Source organism: Mercenaria mercenaria, chromosome 7 (genome assembly GCF_021730395.1).
Source record: "Mercenaria mercenaria strain notata chromosome 7, MADL_Memer_1, whole genome shotgun sequence".
Classification (NCBI taxonomy): Eukaryota; Metazoa; Mollusca; class Bivalvia; order Venerida; family Veneridae; genus Mercenaria; species Mercenaria mercenaria.
This window is the reverse complement of record NC_069367.1, coordinates 37,763,063-37,784,626: the sequence shown is the minus strand read 5'-3', so window position 1 is coordinate 37,784,626 and position 21,564 is coordinate 37,763,063. Positions and strand designations below refer to the sequence as shown.

Genomic DNA, 21,564 nt, shown 5'->3' with positions numbered 1-21,564 from the left:
GTGTCAATCTACCAAATAAAATCTCAATTTCATGATCATCTTCAGTGGAATACTTTTAACTAGAACTAAAACATGTTTAACATGTTTAGAAATCCTTTCAGCTCCAGCATTATCTATGTCTTATACTTTCATATCTATTGAAAATTTGATAGATTTACTAAGAAAAACAATCTACAGTAGAACCACGCATTAAGACCACAACAGACAGTATCAAAGTAACAGTTGTAAATTCCGGATCTATTTAACCCTTACCCTGCTAAATTTCTATAATGAACTTGTACAGCTTTCAATTTGGTCAGTATCATTAACTATTAAAAGGGGTGCATATCAAAAATATACTGACTGAATGGCGAACAGTGCAGGTCATGATCAGACTGAAAGGATGTGCAGGCTGATCATGGTCTGCACTTGTCGCAAAGGCAGAATCAATCGTGTCCAGCATAATAAGGGCTAATACTCTGTAGCAAAACTATAAGAAACTTTTATTTTTATTTCTACATGAGGATTAGCATTTATAGAATTTTTCATATCATTTGCGAAGGAAAAGCCAAAAATAAGACAACCCTGCTATTAAGAACAATTTTTAAAAGAATCTTAGGTGGTCTCATTTGTGGTGTTGTATTGTACTATTAACCCGGCTTGTTTATTGAATTATTGAAATTTTATTCTTTACTTACAGACTTAAAAGCTCAAAAAAGAATGCTTACATGCATTTGTTTTCCAGTGAATTCAAATGAAGGGTCTAATTGTGTCGATGTGATGTTAAACCCAACAAAAACAAAACAAAAAATGAAGCTCTGCATTTTTTTGAATTCACTAACATTAGTTCCTGGACCTAAATGACTGTTCACTTATAACAGTACTGTGAAATCATTAATATTCATGGGGGACTAATTTTTGTGGATTTCGTGGTTAAGTAAATCCACGAAATTTAATCCCAACGAACAAGTAAAATTCCCGTTCATTTTATGTTCAAAAGTTGAAATCCATGAATTTATATCCCCAAGAAATTGCCGTTTTGACCAGAACCACGAAATTTCAAGCCCACGAAATTAAATGATTTTACGGTATGTGCAGGATGAAATCATTATATAAATGTTACTTATTTGATTAAAGGGAGAGAACAGATTTATTGAGTCAATATGTCAGACAATTTTCAAGATCCCAGAGCTACTGAAAGTTCTGAACAACCCCAACATCAACGATAACCTGAAGAGGCCCTTCCTGAGGTTCTTTCTGTGGGTGTACCTCAACACGGCTAGTGGGATGATTGAAAGTGGAGCTGGGGATATACCTCATGATCCGTATGTATTTCAGAAACTTCACTTCTTTCATTAGCATGTCAAAATGAGATATGAATACTTCTGCGAAAACTTCTTGCTCACTGTTAGGTTGGTCACAGTTTGGTGAAATTCAAAAATGCATGCAACAGATGCTTTACACGATCCTCTCAAAACAGATTTTTTTTACATGAACACTTTACAAAAACTCATATGTTGATAAATTTATGCTAAAAGTTACTCCAAGAAAACCCAGTTTAAACAAGTATTGATGGAACTTCAGTTTACCAAAAAAATTGAAAGGTTAAAATACAATTCAGAAATATAAATACAGAGACTATGGTTGCATTTTGCCCCCCTAGCAGGATTCAGACTGAAGAGATGTAGGGTTTAACTTTGGACCATAGCATTTCTCTCTGGATTGAGTTAACAATTTCATAGTACAGAGTCAATTTATAAGTTATTTTTGTTTTCTAGAGCAATGTGGGGCTACCTGACAAGTCTGAGTGGAACTCTGGTCACTGTGACAGAATACTGCAGGAATAACCCAGAAATTGTCAAACAGTTACTGAAGAAGCCGCCTGGAAGAAGGTACTTTACATGATGTATTTGTCGGTCTGTGTTAAGCTGAAAAATCAGCATGAATTACTGGGGTCGAAACTGATCTTGTGGTAGTGCCTGTAGTTTTTGCTTTGTCTCGAATTTTTATGCCCCATGAAATAAACAGGACCCGATTTATCTTAATGTTTGGAAAAGCAAAGCATTTTCTTTTCATTTACATGAAGGTTATGAATGTTACTGACAGACTTGCATATTTTCAATTATATGGGACTTTTGGCTCCAGTTGAGGCACTGTTTTCTTTTCAGTAGTTTTCTGTGCCATCAGGCTTTATGTCCGTTTTAGTGCTAGCAAGTGATATTTTCAGGTTCTGCACTTTTTACACTGAAAGATCTAATTATTGTAGACATGCTGTCAATATTTGCATTTTAGAAAGCATTATTGACAATATTTGGACAAAATTTGCTTAGGGCTTCTTTGGGCAAGTGAATTAAGGTCAAAGATTTTGAATCACTTTCCTCTTTCCGATATGGGTTCAAAACCTCGTTTGGTATGGTAGAATTTTTCGTGCAAGGAAGCCATCCAGTTGGCTCACAAAACGTAATGGTTCTACCCAGGTGCATACCCATCTCTTTAAACAATGCGCAGAGGGGCACCCTGGGTCTTTCTTCACCATCTAAAGCTGGAAAAGTCAACATTTGACCTAAACGGTGTCTGTGTGACTCTAATCCCTAACCAAAGAAGAACAACAAAAAAAAAAATACAAAAAACAATATTTGCTTATCGCTTGTTTCAGGAGAAAGGTTTATTTATTTATCAGGTATAATTTTTGTTATCCTTATTGTAAATTGTCAGACTTTCTTACTGGAAAATAGTTGTAACAGCTTCACTTCTTGTGACGTTGCAAAACAAAGTTCAGTTTTGTACATGAGCATGTAGTTCAATCTTTTTATAGCAACATGACAGTGACTGAACATGGCTGTGCCAACAAAAAAAACTTGCTTGTTGTGTAGAGGTTTTTACTTTGACTATTTTTACAAAGAAATTGTTGTAGTCTCTTTGTAAACTCTGCTCAGTGGCCTCAAGTCTTTAACGGCGAAGGTTAGCCAACGTTAAAAAGCTGTGTAGATGGGAGCTTAAAATGACGGAGTCAAGAATTTCCTCTAATTCTAGGGGCACCAGTTGCAACATTTTGCCTTCTTGTTATTGTAATGGATTCACTTCTACCTTATTTCTTGACTTTAGCAAACATAATTGAATGAAATAGAAAAAAAAATACAAAAACAATGTGAAAACAAAGAGTTACTCTGGTCTTTTCATTTTTGAAAATTTGTTTTGTGTTTTTTATGTGAGGAAATAATTTCTGTTTTTGCTGTTAAGTTTATCATTGGCACAAATTTATTCTGTCTTGTTTGTTATTATTTTTTTTTTATTTTGTCCCCAGTGTTGAATACCTGAGAGGCATATAGTGTTTGAACTGTCTGTATGTCCATCACACTTTCTTGTGTACTCAACTTCTGCAGTTTTTGTCCGTATGTTATGCCCCATTTTTTTTTAACTTAACAATGAAACAACTACAATAAGTTATTGTACCTTGTGTACTTGATTCGTCCTCCAGTTTTCATCAAATTAAATTGAAACTTAACAGACATAGACATTAAGTGCATATTGTTAGGACTTGCATGTCCAGTTACGTTGTCTTGAATTATGCCCCTTTATGACTTCATAGGGGCCACCGTGGCCGAGTGGTTAAGGTCGCTGACTTCAAATCACTTGCCCCTCATCGATGTGGGTTCGAGCCTCACTCGGGGCGTTGAATTCTTCATGTGAGGAAGCCATCCAGCTGGCTTACGGAAGGTCGGTGGTTCTACCCAGGTGCCCGCTCGTGTTGAAATAATGCACGGAGGGGCACCTAGGGTCTTCCACCACCATTAAAGCTGGAAAGTTGCCATATGACCTATCATGTGTCGGTGCGACGTTAAATCCAACAAAACAAACAATTTATGACTCACAGTAGTACAGCTACTTTATTCCTTATGAACTTTACTTGTCCTCAGCTTCCATCCAGTTCATATGAAACTTGGTATACATCATCAAAGTGAATATGTCTGAGTTAGCCCCTTTTTGAGGGGCATGTGTCATAATATTACACTGTTGACATCAATTTCTTGTTCAGTATTTATTTTGTTGTTTTATTAAAGATACATTTGCATGCCATTGTTTTGATTTCAGTTCGTATTTTTATTTTGTTTTCCTTCTTTCCTCTTTTCAGTAATGCAAGGTATGTGTGTTTAGTTTTTATGTTATATTCCCTTATTTTGTTGTTTTTGTAAGAATTTCACTCTTTTGAGAAGTTTTTGGTTTTGGTTTGTTTTTCAGTTTATACTAAGTCCATGTTTGATGTTTGGTTTTTTTCAATTATAAGCATGCAAAACAGATATACCTTTAAGATCAATAATTCTTTAGACATGCTGGCCCAGACAGGTTTCTTTTAAAACAGGACAAAATTTACATAAAACTGCATGATTATTTTTGTTAAAAGTGTGTTGACTCTTCATATGTGTGGATAAGTGGTATTTTTTTTGTTTGTTTAATATCTATTTGATAAATTCTAGAATGCGGTCAAAATCTGCTAATATTTCATCAAGCGGGTAGGGACAATGTGTTATTCCCATGCTTCACACCTTTAGTAGACAGTAGATTGAACTCAAAGATAGTACATTGAACTCAAAGTTTCCTCTTAAAACTTGCTTTCTTTTGTTCCTTTATTTAGTCTTTGTCTGATAAAACAAAGAAGATGAGAAAATATTTTGTAAATGACAATAAAAGAATATTTATTCAATGTTTTATTTACATATTTGGTCACCTTTTTAAACTCATATTTCCTAGTATTATGCTTAAGATAAAAAAATTGATTAAAAATGATATATTTTTCATAAATTTGCAGTTTAGTATATAAAAATCATTCTGAACTCCCTATTCAGTTTTCATTGGTTTATTTTACTCTTTTCTCTTGACAGCTCAGGAAATAATGCTCTCTTCTGTAGCCAATGACATGCTTTATCTTTTCTTTCTATTTGATTGGTTGCTGAACAATACTTAATAACCAGTCAGAAAACAGGATCTTTGGGACTTTTCTTATGATAATAAAAATAATACAATTTTATAAATGCTTAAGTAGTGAGAAATGAGTTTGTTTTATGTTTATAGTAAGCAAAAAATGTTACTAGATTTTTAGCACATCTGATTTTTTGAAAAAAAATGATGAGTTATTGTCATCACTTGAGCGGTTGTCGGCGTCGGCGTCTGCGTCGGCGTTGCCTGGTTAAGTTTTATGTTTAGGTCAGTTTTTCTCCTAAACTATCAAAGCTATTGCTTTGAAACTTGGAATACTTGTTCACCATCATGAGCTGACCCTGTATAGCAAGAAACATAACTCCATCATGCTTTTTGCAAGAATTATTGCCCCTTTTGGACTTAGAAAATATCAGATTTCTTGGTTAAGTTTTATGTTTAGGTCATCTTTTCTCCAAAACTATCAAAGCTATTGCTTTGAAACTTGGAATACTTGTTCACCATCATAAGCAGACCCTGTACATTAAGAAACATAACTCCATCTTGCTTTTTGCAAGAATTATTGCCCCTTTTGGACTTAGAAAATCAGCTTTCTTGGTTAAGTTTTATTTTTAGGTCAGCTTTTATCCTAAACTATCAAAGCTATTGCTTTAAAACTTGCAACACTTGTTCACCATCATAAGCTGACCCTGTACAGCAAGAAACATAACTCCATCTTGCTTTTTGCAAGATTTATGGCCCCTTTTGGACTTAGAAAATATCAGATTTCTTGGTTAAGTTTTATGTTTAGGTCAACTTTTTCTCTTAAACTATCAAAGCTATTGCTTTGAAACTTGCAACACTTGTTCACCATCATAAGCTGACCCTGTACAGCAAGCAACATAGCTCCATCCTGCTTTTTGCAATAATAATTGCCACTTTTGGACTTAGAAAATCATTTTCTTGGTTGAGTATTATGTTTAAGTCAACTTTTCTCATAAACTATAAAAGCTATTGCTTTAAAACTTGCAACAGTTTTTCACCATCATAAGTGGACACTGTACATGAAGAAACATAACCCTATCCTGCTTTTTGCAAGAATGATGGCCCTTTTTAGACTTAGAAAATCATGGGTAAGACAATATTTCTATTATACAAAACAAAATCAGATGAGCGTCAGCACCCGCAAGGCGGTGCTCTTGTTTTTCATGACATAGTTTGCTTGATTTAACAATTGTGATGGTGGTTACATGTTTCATAATGGAAGTCACACATGCAACTTGTGGGTTTAAATTTCTATTCACCGAATTAATAGTTTGGTCAAACACAGTTGAGGCAATTTTTCTTTGACAGCTTACTTACCAACTTGAAACTAATAGATATATATGGGTATACATTGTGTATTATACTTGTATAAAGTGTTAAATCACAAGATCTTGGTCACAGAAATAATACTCACGCACCAAGGTGAAGGTCTATTCCTCTTCTTATATAATACGTAAATAGTCAATCTTTCATTATATTAATAGTACACCTTTCATTTGCAACTACTGCTCTCCAAAGACAAGGAAACAATTTAGGATTTTTAGGTAGTAGATCAGTAATAGCCATTGTAATATGCAGTCTCTGTATGCAACTTCCGCATGTCCTTGCTGATATGGAAAGCTAAACTTTTGTTTGAGCTACAGTAATGGCAGAATACCAAAGTGCAATTCGGAGAATATGTAATAGCATGGAAATTGCAAAGCTTAATTATGGATCTACTACCTTAAAATGAAGTACTGTCTAAAAAATCAGCTCCTGATTGGTTGATTCTAAAGCTGGTATTATAATTGACCAATGGCAGGGTTCATTAACATGTCTGGTCTTCAAAATTGTGCTTGATAACCTTATAGTCAGGAAGCGATTGGTGTTTTGACTTGGTTCTCGGCAAAACATGGGTATTGGTTCAAACTGTTGGTAAAAAGGTTTGTTAAAGATTACTGAAAGTCAATGTCCATACAAACATGTTTTATAAAGAGTTTTTTTGTTGTTTTTTTTTTTGCTGCAAATTTAGGACATTGTTTTATATTAAAGTGCATTTGAAACTCTGTGTCTCGATTTCTAAGGGATAGAGCGTTTTACCTAGAAATAACTGAAATTTGACTTAAAAATGATATATTGTGTTGGGACTTGAAAATGTCTACGAGATAGCCAGAATTTTGAGATAAGTAAGTTTGAGATATCCAGTTTCAACTGTGACTCCTAGAATTTCCAGGCCCTTGGAGGTCAGTGGTTGCAACTGATAGGTACAGGGAATTACTCTACTTAGGTAATTTCAGACTGCTGAAAAGTTTTAAAAATAAAGCTCAGGATTTTATTGGATAAGGATTATCATTTCATTTATCAAGTCTGAATTTACCTACCTGATCATGGGAGTAACATAATTTCATAGGGCCAGTCTTTTGATTTCTCTATCCCCGCAAATGCCTCAGTTTTAATGTTTTCATTATTGAGCTTTTATTGAACATCACATTAAATTGTATTTAGTGAAGTGTGTTAACAGAATAAAAATGTGCTTCCAAAAACAAAAAAATAAAGAAGGACCAAAAAAAATAAAAATCCTTGAAACCTCTGAATTTTATTATTTTAAGACTAGAAAAATGATTTTTTAAAAATGATTTCTGATATTGTTAATGAACAATTGGCTTTAAACTTTCAACAGTGGGACATTTGACAGAGGGAAAACGCCGTTCAGCCCATTCCGGTATAGTAGTTCCTATACCTGCTAATCACCAGTAGAATTCTTCACCATCCTATTAATCCATATTAATGTTTTGAAATACAACATGGCTACACAACTTTATATAGGATTAACAGTCAAAACAGTCAAACCTATGATGAACCTCTTACCTACAGTAGAGGGCCTCAGTGGCCAAGTGGTTAAAGTCACTGACTTCGAATCACTATCCCCTGACCTATGTGGGTTTGAGCCTAACCGTGGACATTGAATTCTTCATGTGAGGAAGCCATCCAACTGTCTAACGGAACGACAGTTGTTCTACCCAGGTGCCCACCCGTGATGAAATAATGCATGGAGGGCACCTGGGGTCTTCCTCCACCATCAAAGCTGGAAAGTCACTGTATAACCTATAATTGTGTCGGTGTGACATTCAGACCCAGCAACAACAACAAATAAAACTTACCTGTAATACCTTAGTTTTATAAAAAGCAAAGTTTGAGCTGCATAAAATTGGATGTAGATTTAAAATGGATAAACCTTAAAGCTTTGAATTGAATACTTGAAAATTAGGTTTTGAAAGTTGAATTTATTGTTTTGAATTAACTCCCTTTAATAAGTCTGACTAGTAACCTTCATTAACATTTTGGGAAATTTAAAAAAATTGCAGTTTCTTACATATATTTAAAGCAGTCATTGCTGCACCATAAATTCATCTTGTCTTAAGCAGCCAACTGCTTTAGCAGCCACATTGTGTTAGTCACTGGACTGGCTGCTTGATACAAGTTTGACTGTATTTATATATCTGACTACCATTGTTATTCACAGGTTTGACAGTTTTGTTTTAGATTGTTTTACTTGATTCTCAGTGCTATTGTTCCATACAAAAAGCAAAACTTAGGAGTTTGGAAAGACATCAGTCAAGTTGAGATTTAATCATGAAATACTGTCTTCATAATTTTGGTAAATATTTTTTCTAAATCAAGTTTGTGTTCCTAGCACGAGAATCAACTAATTATGTGGAAGTACTTTTAAACCTACTGCAGCACACAAATTGGTTTAGGATTTTTAGCTCACCTGAGCACAAAGTGCTCATGGTGAGCTATTGTGATCATGCTGTGTCCGGCCTCCGTCGTGCATCCGTCTGTCAAGTCATCCGTCCGTCGTCAACAATTGTGTTTAAATGACATCTGCTCCAAAACCATAGAATGGATTTTGATGAAACTTGGCCATGATGTTCCTCGGGTGGTCCTCTGCCAAAGTTGTTCAAACAGTTCCGCTTGGTTGCACATAGGGGCCCCCAGAGCTAAAAATAGAAAAAACTTCCTCCTAAACCGAGAGTCTGATTTTAAAATAATTTCACACAAATGGTCCTTGTGTCACCCTCTACCAATATTATTCAAATTATACCGATTTGTCAATAAACATTGCCGCCTTGGGGCATGGTCACTTTTCCCTATAAGTATTTAGTGGAAACTTTAAAAATCTTCTTGTATGAAACTGCCGGCCCGATTTCAAAATAATTATGTCTCCCCCAGGAGACATATTGTTTTTGCCCTGTCCGTCCGTCCGTACGTCACACTTCATTTCCGAGCAATAACTGGAGAACCATTTGACCTAGAACCTTCAAACTTCATAGGGTTGTAGGGCTGCTGGAGTAGAAGACCCCTATTGATTTTGGGGTCACTCTATCAAAGGTCAAGGTCACAGGGGCCTGAACATGGAAAACCATTTCCGATCAATAACTAGAGAACCACTTGACCCAGAATGTTGAAACTTCATAGGATGATTGTACATGCAAAGTAGATGACCCCTATCGATTTTGGGGTCACTCCATTAAAGGTCAAGGTCACAGGGGCCTGACCATGGAAAACCATTACCGGTTAGTAACTTGAGAACCACTTGACCCAGAATGTTGAAACTTAATAGGATGATTGGTCATGCAAAGTAGATGACCCCTAATGATTTTGGGGTCACTCTGTGAAAGGTCAAGTCACAGGGGCCTGAACATTGAAAACCATACCCAGTCAGTAACTTGAGAACCACTTGACCCAGAATGATGAAACTTCATAGAATGATTGGTCATTCAGAGTAGATGACCCCTAACGATTTAAGGGTCACTCTGGTAAAGGTCAAGGCCACAGGGGCCTGAACATGGAAAACCATTTCCAATCAATAACTTGAAAACCTCTCGACCCAGAATGTTGAAACTTCATAGGATGATTGTTCATGCAGAGTAAATGACCCCTATTGTTTTTGGGGTCACTCCATTAAAGGTCAAGGTCACAGGGGCCTGAACATTGATAACCAGTTCCGATCAATAACTTGAGAACCACTTGACCCAGAATGTTGAAACTTCATAGGATGATTGAACATGCAGAGTAGATGACCCCTATTGATTTTGGGGTCAGTCTGTTAAAGGTCAAGGTCACAGTGGCCTGTTCATGTAAAATCATTTTTTGGAAATAACTTGAGAACCACTTGACCTACAATGTTGAAACTTAATAGGATGATTGGACATGCAGAGTAGATGACCCCTATTTATTTTGAGGTCACTTGATTAAAGGTCAAGGTCACAGGAGCCTGAACAGTGACTTGAGAACCACTAGGCCAAGAGTGTTGAAATTTAGCGGGATGACTGGACATGCCAAGTAGATAATCCCTATTGCAGCCAACCATCAGTGTCTCGTTGACTTTTGCTCCTGACCCCTATTGAATTCTTGCCTATAGGACTTTGCATTGGGGGAGACATGCGCTTTTTTACAAAAGCATTTTCTAGTTTTACTCAAATGTCCTTGTGTGACCTTCTACCAAGATTGTTCAAGTTATTTTGATTCGTCAAAAAACATGGCCGCCAGAGGGCGTGGTCCCTTTTTCCTATATGTATATAGTGGAAATCTTAAAAATCTTCTTATGTCAAACTGCTGGCCCGATTTTAAAATAATTTTACATAAATGGTCCTTGTGTGACCCTCTACCAAGATTATTCAAATTATACCTATTGGTCAAAAAACATGGGCGCCAGAGGGCGTGGTCACTTTTCGTTATATGCATATTATAGTGGAAACTTTAAAAATCTTCTTGTGTTAAACTGCTAGCCAGATTTTGAAATGATTTTACACAAATAGTTCTTGTGTGACCTTCTTCGAATGTTGTTCAAATTTTTCTGATTCGTAAAAAACATGGCCACCAGAGGGCGAGGTCACTTTTCATCAACAACTTCTTTAAACAATATCTCCTCATAAACCACTGAATGGATTTTGATGAAACTTTACACAAATGATCTCTGGGTAGCCCTCTTTCCAGGCCCGTGTGCAGGATTTTTTTGCTGGGGGGCCCAACCTGGGGTGGGTTCGGGATACCCCTCTCGATTGGGAAATTTTTTAACATGGCACATGAATAGATGCATTTTCCTGCTACCTGAAACACCTTTAAGGATGCATGAATGTATCATATATTTAAGGAAAAGTCTATTTTTTAATCATTTCATCGAGCCTTTTTCAATGTATGTATGATTGTACAGTCACAGTGTATGGACTTATTTTTCTGTATGATACCCAGTTAAAACAAGAGGACCATGCTGGTCCTGAATCGCTCACCTCTTCCCACATGACCCAGTTTTGAGTAGGACGTCTTTTTTTTCTATTATTTGACATAGTGACCTAGTTTTTGAGCTCATGTGACCAAGTTTTGAACTTGACCTAGATATTATCAAGATAAAAATTCTGACCAATTTTCATGAAGATCCATTGAAAAATATGGTCTCTAGAGAGGTCACAAGGTTTTTCTATTATTTGACCTATTGACCTAGTTTTCGAAGGTACGTGACCCTGTTTTAAACTTTATCTAGATATCATCAAGATGAACATTCTGACCAACTTTCATAAAGATCCCATGAAAAATGTTGACCTCTAGAGTGGTCACAAGCAAAAGTTTACGGACAAATGGACGCACGCACGCACGGACAACGGACGACGGACACCGCTCGATCACAAAAGCTCACCTTGTCACTTTGTGACAGGTGAGCTAAAAAATGTTGAAGTTTTAAGATGATTATTAAGAAGACTAGCTCCTAGACTATGATAATTTTTTCCCATTTATATGATTTCATGTAGTGAACTGAGCCAGTCTATATACTATGTCCAATATTACAATTTTAACATCAGTCCTCTTAGAAAATCTCTAGAATAGACTGGCTTTTGTCTCTATGAACATAAAAAAGAAAAAACAAGAGCTGTCTCCATAGGATGACACATGCCCCCGATGGCACTTTGAATGAATAGTTATGGCCGATGTTAGAGTTTAGGACCTTTGACCTACGTAGCTGGGTCTTGCGCATGACACGTCGTCTAACTGTGCCACACATTCATGCGTAGTTATTTTAAAATCCATGCATGAATGACAGAGATATGGACCGGACATGCCCATCAATGCACTATCATGAAAAATGACCTTTAACGTCTAAGTGTGACCTTGACCTTTGAGCTACGGACCTGGGTCTTGCGCGTGACACGTCGTCTTACTGTGGTACACAATCATGCCAAGTTATTTGAAAATCCATCCATGGATGACAAAGATATGGACCGGACACGCCCATCAATGCACTATCCTTTAACGTCTAAGTGTGACCTTGACCTTTGAGCTACGGACCTGGGTCTTGCGCATGACACGTAGCTTACTGTGGTACACATTCATGCCAAGTTATTTGAAAATCCATCAATGGATGACAAAGATATGGACCGGACACGCCCATCAATGCAATATCCTTTAACGTCTAAGTGTGACCTTGACCTTTGAGCTACGGACCTGGATCATGTGCGCGACACGTCGTCTTACTGTGGTACACATTCATGCCAAGTTATTTGAAAATCCATCCATCGATGACAAAGATATGGACCGGACACGAAAATTGCGGACAGACTGACAGACCGACAGACGGTTCAAAAACTATATGCCTCCCTTCGGGGGCATAAAAATCATAGAAATATCGTAATTATCAGTCTAGTGGCTAGTCTAATTATTAAGGGTATCCTATTTGCAAAATGGCCAAATGTTTTTAGATTTCCAACAAAACAAACGAAGTATTATGACAATTACTATTTACATCATAGATTTCAAATGACAATGAACTCTTAACTGTACCAAAGATCTATAAAAATAAATAGATGTGTATTTTATACTTCTTTGACTGTACAAACTATAACATCACAGCACATATTAAGTGATATTTTTATGTATAAAACCCCTCATAAGTAACGAGTTTTAGATGCGTTTTGTGAGATTTACTGAGAAACTACTTTTAAAACTATGAGAGTTTTTAAGTAAGGTTATTGGACCCAAAAGAGTAAAATTGATACAGTAGTTTCAAATTCATAATTGTTGTAAAATAAAAAGATCTATTTAATAAGTTTGGGGAATGTGCCTTAATGTAGAAACAAAATACAACCATCATAATGTTTCAATTTTCAGATTCATTTTAAGATTTACTTAACAAAACTAACAATGTTCTGATCATTTTGTAACACTTCCAAAGAGTAAAAAAACATAATAGTTTCTCCACTACCCAGTCAATACCGATCAAGTGATCAATGAAGCATGCACAGATAAACTTTTACCTGTGACATGCCTGGGGCTAATTTCCACTACCGGACACAGTTTTATGGCTCTTTAGCCCGTGTATTGCTGTCAAATCAAGCCAGTTGCGCTGGTGTATAAATTTGTTAACTGAGGGGTCCATAGTAATAAAAATCGTAACTAGGCAGCAAGCTGGGGGGGCCCGGGCCCCCTGGCCCCCCACCTGGACACGTGCCTGCTTTCAAAGGTGTTCATATGGTTATGGTCTATTGCACATACATGTCTTTAGTTAAAAATAGGTCTTCAGCTATCAGACTTTAAAAGTCCTTTTCTCTAGAGCTTTGATATTTGGCATGTGATATAAGGGTTTGACTGTCAAAATTATTGCCCTAAGGTAAAAAAGAAAATGGCCACGCCCCTGTGTCTGACATGTACTTACTACAGGCTTTTATATAAGAAACTTTGAAAATCAATAACAGCTAGAACCTTGATATTTTGCATGTGATATCTGATTTGTAATTTCTACCGTAATTGTTCAAATTACTGCCCTTGGTTCAAAAATGTGTGTAACATGTATATAATATAGGCTAACATAGAAGAAACCTAACTCTGTACTTTATACAAAACATACTTGAAGCCTTGTACACAGGTGAGCGCTTTAGGGTCAATGACCCTCTTGTTCTTCATTGTTTTTCAGACAAAAATGTGTATCTTCTTGAATTGTATGCTGCAAAAGGTTTAGAAAAAGTGAAACAAATAGTGTAGATGTAAATATGGTTGGCCATATGTATAATAGATAGTATGGTACTAACAACACATCAGTAACAACATCTTTGGTGTAAAAATATATATATAAAAGCCTTTCAGTAATCATTCAGGTTGTGTTACGTTGTTACGTATATTGAATAAATTTTAATGTGAAAAGAAATGGGATATCTTGATGGTACTCTAAATTTATTTGTACTGGTTAGTCCTTCACAACTTCTCCACATTCCCCCTTCCCCTCCCCACCACCTCATCTCTCCCCCCTACACACTCACACACACACACTCCCAGTAAAGAAACACAAGCGAGCACACACATAACACCGTCAGATCTTACAAAAATATGTGGTATATGTTGTATTGCATCTAATTGTTGAAAGAAACATTGGGTTTATGAGAAAAGGAAAGCCTTTTGGAATCTAAATTCTTATTTTCTGTGGAATAATAAATATATTTTAACTCTTGATTTAACAAAAGCTTCTCCATAATTTTTTTTTAGTTTGCTTCAAGCTAAAATGTTTTTTAAAGTTTCATGTTTTAAGAATATTGCAAATAGTGTAAAGGGTTATATATCTTTATTTAATTTTATTTAGTGAGTGCATTCTATTCATAAAGTGACATTAGTGTTCAAAAATCGGAAACAGATGGTCATGAAAGATGTATATTTTAGATTTTAGCATAAGTAGATCATTTTAAAACATATAAATTGAACAGTGTAGTGAATGCCTATTCATTTTATCTTAAACATTCAGAATTTAACCAAAATCTTAAAACAGGCTGTCCTAGAGGTTTTATTTCTTTACATATAAATCTAAACAAAGTTTTTTAACAGAGTAATTTTGCTTAAAGAGTCAAACATTTATTAGAACCTTGGAACACTTCTCTCTAATTTTGTAAAAAAATATTTTTAATTTTGAGCACAGATGTAGCTTTAATTTAAAAAAAACTTTGCTCTTTGTAGTAATCAACCATTAAAGATAAAATTCCCACCCATTGAAAAGGGTTTGTGCCTTGTGTAAGTTAAAATATTGTGCACTCAAGTTAAAGTACTTGTGTTCTTATTCTGGCTGTCAACCAATTCCTATATTCCTCTATTTTCAAATTTCTTTATTATAGAATAATCCCTTTTCTTATTAATCTCCCACCAGGAGTGATGGGGGATTATAGGAATGGTCTCTGTCTGTTCTTCTGTCTTTCCATCTTCCGTCCTTCCCTCCGTCTGTAACATTTTGTGTCCGCTCTGTATCTCCTTAACCCCTTGAAGGATTTTCATGAAACTTGGATCAAATGATCACCTCATCAAGACAATGTGCAGAACTCATGAGTCAGCCATGTCGGCTCAAGGTCAAGGTCACAACTCAAGGTCAAAGATTTTAGCCTTCCATTTTGTGTCGCTCTGTATCTCTTAAACCCGTTGAAGGATTTTCATGAAACTTGGGTCAAATGATCACCTCATCAAGATAATGTGCAGAACTCATGAGTCAGCCATGTTGGCTCAAGGTCAAGGTCACAACTCAAGGTCAAAGATTTGAGCCTTACATTTTGTGTCCGCTCTGTATCTCCTAAACCCCTTGAAGGATTTTCGTGAAACTTGGGTCAAATGATAACGTCATCAAGATGATATGCAGAACTCACGAGTCAGTCATATCGGCTCAAGGTCAAGGTCACAACTCGAGGTCAAAGGTTTGAGCCTTCCATTTTGTGTCCACTCTGTATCTCCTAAACCCATTGAAGGATTTTCATGAAACTTTGGTCAAATTATCACCTCATCAAGATAATGTGCAGAACTCATGAGTCAGCCATGTCGGCTCAAGGTCAAGGTCACAACTCAAGGTCAAAGGTTTGCGCCTTCCATTTTGTGTCCACACTGTATCTCCTAAACCCCTTGAAGGATTTTCATGAAACTTGGGTTAAATGATCACCTCATCAAGATGATGTGCAGTACTCATGAATCAGCCATATCGGCTTAAGCTCAAGGTCACAACTCGAGGTCAGATGTTTGAGCCTTCCATTTCATGAAACTTTGGTCAAATGATTACCTCATCAAGATGATGTGCAGAACTTATGAGTCAGCCATGTTGGCTCAAGGTCAAGGTCACAACTCAAGGTGTAAGGTTTGAGCCTTCCATTTTGTGTCCTCTCTGTATCTCCTAAACCCCTTGAGGGATTTTCAAATTCATTGATGTCATCAAACATGGACTATAAAATATACTTAACAATGTCAATGCTTCCGCCCAATACCATCAACCCTTTCACTATCCATAACAGTGGTGGGGGATATAGCTGTCTTTCAGACTGCCTTGTTATATGCTTGTTTTAGAAAAATTGGACATATTTTGTGATGGCATTTACATCTGATTGTCTTTCTGTCTGACTCTGTCCATTCATCATACTTCGTGCTCGGAGTAACTTAATAACCATTTAAGGTGTTGATTTTAGGCTTGGCTTAAAGGTAGGTGGCAATGAAGTGAGGTGCAGAGCACAGAAACTGAGTTTGTAGGTCAGAGGTCAAGGCCATACAGTGAGCAAAATTTAATATCTTTAAGGTGTTCTAGGTTGAAAGACATATTTATCTGATTAACAAAGCAGTATAAATATTGATTTGTTTGTCTTGATCTTACAAATTTTGTAGGTGATTTCTTACCACCACAGTGACTGTTAATAGAAACATTTTATGTCTGTCAGGGTTCGTAGGCAAAATTTATTCTTACTCAAGTTATCATCATAATAGAAATATAAAACGCAAACTTAAAAACAACCATTACGGAGGTAATAAATTAGATGTTTCGGGCCGGAGAAATAACCACTTTTACAATGTTTAATGACAGTGATTCCAGTTCATTAAATTTGCTTCTTTTTGTTATTTCTGCCTATATTATTTTTAGGAAATATGGTTGACAGCCTGCTTATTTTCAAAATAGAAGAGTACTTAAATTTTGAGTCTGGATGCACAGTGTATGAGAGTGGAAGCTTTTTGTAGTCAGTCATAGTTATTGTAATTAATTTTGTTCTATTCATAGATTTGTTTTATGTTTGAAAATTAAATGGTTATATCCTTCTACAAAGGTCAAATTGGCTGCAGGTGCTCTGGAGTTAATTTCTATTATATAATTATATAATTAATACCCCTTTTTAGCTTTTGTGATCGCTCTTTGTCCATTGTCCATCCGTCCACAATTTCCTTGTGAACACGATAGAGACCACATTTTGTATTCGATTTTAATCAAACTTTCACTCAACTTGTATGGGCATAATATCTCGATTCCTTTCGAAAACTGGCCAGATCCTGTCATGGGTTTTAGAGTTATGGTCCCTTAAAGGGCCAAAATTTGCTATATTTTGCTTGCGAACATGATAGAGACAACATTTTGCAATCAACTTTAATCAAAGTTGCACACAACTTGTATTGGCATAATATCTTGGTTCCTTTCGAAAACTGGCCAGATCCCATCATGGGTTCAAGAGTTATGGTCCCTTAAAGGGCCACAATTTGCTATTTATGGCTAATGAACACGATAGAGACAACATTTTGCAATTATCTCGGTTCCGTTCGAAAACTGGCCAAATCCCATCGAGGGTTCCTGAGTTATGGACCCTTAAAGGGCCAAAATTTGCCATTTTTGGCTTGTGAACATGATAGAGACCACATGTTTCAATCAACTTTAATAAAACTTGCACACAACGTGTATTGGCATAATATCTTGGTTCCTTTCGAAAACTGGCCAGATCCCATCATGGGTTCAAGAGTTATGGCCCATTAAAGGGCCACAATTTGCTATTTATGGCTAATGAACACGATAGAGACAACAATTTGCAATTAACTTTATTCAGATTTGCACACAACTTGTATTGGCATAATATCTCGGTAGCTTTTGAAAACTGGCCAGATCCTGTCATGGGTTTCAGAGTTATAGCCCCTTAAAGGGCTGAAATTTGCTATTTTTTCCTTGTGAACATGATAGAGACAACATTTTGCAATCAACTTTAATCAAACTTGCACACAATTTGTATTGGCATAATGTCTTGGTTCCTTCCTAACCCTGGCCAGATCCCATCATGGGTTCTAGAGTTATGGCTCCTTAAAGGTACAAAATTTGCTATTTTGGCTTTTGCAGCCATATATTAAAAATAAGAGACTTCATTTATGGTTTGATTTGATACAAACTTGCAAAATATCTTCAAAAACAGTAAGTCAGATCTAATCATAGGTTCTGGAGTTATTTTATATCTGATTACCTCCCCTGATTTTAATCAAAATGGATTTATATCAGTAAGTACTTATAGGATTCATTTGAAATTTCATTATTGTCATTAGTTGGATTCAGACAATCAGGGTAGATAGCTATGGACTGATTTTATGTCAAATTACCTCCCTTTATTTCTAATTAAAATGGGTATATCTCCATAACTAATGAAGGTACTGATCAGAAATTTCATGCCATTAGATGGACTTGAACGATCATAGAAGATACATATTGACTGAATTTATGACAAATTACCTCCCTTTATTTTTTTATGTAAAATAATATACCCAGCAGCTTCTAATGAGATTGGTTTTAAATCTTATTTATGTGTTCCATGGTAAGAAATTTCTACTTTTACTTACTTTTCTAATATATTGTTGTAAAGGCTTGTACTCTGTATCTTCTACATGCATATACCAATGCATGATTACCTCCCCTGATTTTAATAAAAATGGATTTATCTCAGTAAGTATTTATAGGACTCATTTGAAATTTCATTATTGTCAATAGTTGAACTGAGACAATCAGGGTAGATAACTATGAACTGATTTATGTCAAATTACCTCCCTTTGTTTCAAATTAAAATGGGTGTATCTCAGTAACCAATGAAGATACAGATTTGAAATGTCATTTATGCTATCATAATGGACTCGGACAATCAGGGTAGATAACTTTTGACTGAATTTATGACAAATTACCTCCCTTTATTTTATGTAAATGAATATACCTCAGCAGCATCTAATGAGATTGGTTTTAAATGTTATTTAAGTCTTCCAGGGTAAGGAATAGTCGTGCTAGTACAGAAATGCAGCATTTGAACCTAGGACCCTCAAACTTGACATGGAGATTGGCCCTGACTAGTACGTGACCCATAGGTCAAAAGGGAATGTTACAAGAAAATATTTATCCTGATGATATTTAAAGTGTATGCCTATGTGATCTATGTCAAAACTTGATCTTATCATTAAGAGCAATAGTACTCAGGTGAGCGATATAGGGCCATGATGGCCCTCTTGTTTCCTGTCTTACTAAAATATCAATTCCTGCCTTACTGGTAATGTTAAGCCAAAACCACTGGGATATAAATCTCTTAACCACAGTTATCTCCCCTAGCAGTAGATTGATTACTACACATCAGAATATGAAAATCACATAACGAAAGTAACATGACTAATGCAAATTAATTTTTACATTGGCCATATTTTACTGAAAAATGCTCAGAAAACAGTACAAAATGAGCCTGAAATAAAATGAAAAAAAAATCTAGTTATCAAATCCATTCTGGCAAAAAAGTTTTTTGCTTGAAGAGGTCTCTTCGCTGCAAGCAGATTGGTTATTAAACTGAGTTTGGATATTAGTTTGTTAATATATAAGTTTATTTATAGTTGCCACCTGTATCCCATATATGCAACTCCTCCAGAGGACTGTTAATAATATTAGTGGGAGGATAGTGCAAGATACAGAAGACATTCCAATTCCAGAAGCTTCCCTGGTTTATAGTGCAAGATACAGAAGACATTCCAATTCCAGAAGCTTCCCTGGTTCTTTAGTGTGCCAGGTGTAAAACACCCATACACGGGGCTCTTTTCCCAATGTTGATAATTTTTAGTTGGAAAAGTGGGGCTCGAACGCATGACCCCTGGTTTCATAGTCAAACAGTGTTGCCACTGGACTACTGCGTCTGCTCTTATTGGATATTAGTCTCAGAACGTAGCATTGGCCTTGGTCAGTCTCTAAAAATAACTCAGAATCAGCCAATCAGGTGCTTCTATGGTGAATATGTAGGTGTTTTACTACCTGGTGTCCCATATTTTAACTTAATTAACAACATTTACTGTCCTAGTTTTCAGGAAATTATCTCTAGAACTCTCTAAGTCACTAAAATAATAAAAAAATGTCTATTGATGCTATATTGCTAGAAGTGTAGATTTTATTATCCCCCGACGAAAGTCGGAGGGATATAGTTTTGGCGTTGTCCGTCTTTCCGTCCGTCCGTCTTTCCATCCTTCCGTCCGTCCGTCCGTCCGGAGCCATATCTAGGAAATGGTTGGGAATATTTATTTAAAACTTCGTATACATGTTCACCACTATGAGTTCTTGCGGCCCGTCAAGTTTCAGTCAGATTGCCCAAGTAACACCAGAGTTATGGCCCTTAGAAGTTTCTAGTGTTAACTATATAGGGTACTATAAATATGGCAATTTCTGCATCATAACTTTTGATATATTTCACCTAGAACTATGAAACTTAAACAGAATTTAGATCACCATAATGTGGTTGTGTACACACAATTTCGTTTGGATTTATTTGTAAATTTAGAGTTATTGCCCTTTAATTGTATAAAAATCCACATATTTGTACATAACAAACTTACCATTTGGTAGAATTTCATTAAATTTCTTTCATTCTTTTCCATGAACATTTATTGTAAACATGTGAAGTTGTGTACCCACACCTGGTCACCCCCTTACCTTGATCACACCCCCCCCCCCCCCCCCCCCCCCCCCCCCCAAAAAAAAAATTCATTATTTTACATTTTTTTCAGACAAACTTCATAAACATGTTCACCACTATGAGGTTATGGGGCCCATCAAGTTTCAGACAGATTGCCCAAATAACACCAGAGTTATGGCCCTTAGAAATTTCTAGTGTTAACTATAATATATGGTACTAATTAGATCTATAGATATGGCAATTTCTGCATCATAACTTTTGATATATTTGACCTTGAACTATGAAACTTTAACAGAATTTAGAGCACTATAATGTGGTTGTGCACACACAACTTTGTACGGATTTCAGAGTTATTGCCCTTTAATTGTCTAAAAATCCACATATTTGTACATAACAAACCTACCATTTGGCAGAATTTCATTAAATTTCTTTCATTCTTTTCTGTGAACATTTATTATAAACATGTGAAGTTACGCACCCACACCTCGTCAACTACTTGCCTTGGTCACACTGCCCCCCCCCCCCAATTTTTTTTTTCATTTATTTTAGATTATTTTCAAACCTTCCATGATTATTTATCAACATGCAAGTTGTACCATTTCCCCACCTCACTCCTCCATACAGTCATGCCCACCACTGATCATGCATCCTCTGCCCCCCCCCCCCCCCCCACCAAAAAAAAAAAAAAAATCCACATATTTGTACATAACAAACTTACCATTCGGCAGAATTTCATTAAATTTCTTTCATTCTTTTCTGTGAACATTTATTGGAAACATGTGAAGTTGCGCACCTACACCTGGTCACCCACTTGCCTTGGTCACACCCCCTCCCCCTCCCAACCCCACTTCCCCCCAAAAAAAACAAATAATAATATTTTTTTTCATTCCTTATTTTAGATTTTTTTTCAAACCTTCCA

General features: G+C 36.0%; 1 protein-coding gene across 12 annotated transcripts in view; it reads left to right on the top strand.

Moving 5' to 3' along the window:
- LOC123554376 (inositol 1,4,5-trisphosphate receptor type 2-like) overlaps positions 1-21,564 on the top strand; it is a 184,210-nt gene that overhangs the window by 84,345 nt on the left and 78,301 nt on the right. For all 12 annotated transcript variants that reach the window (XM_053548140.1, XM_053548139.1, XM_053548145.1 and 9 more), the window contains 2 exons: positions 1,117-1,304; positions 1,758-1,871. In XM_053548140.1, coding sequence (XP_053404115.1) covers positions 1,117-1,304; positions 1,758-1,871 — 302 coding nt within the window. The remainder of the gene's footprint in view (positions 1-1,116; positions 1,305-1,757; positions 1,872-21,564) is intronic.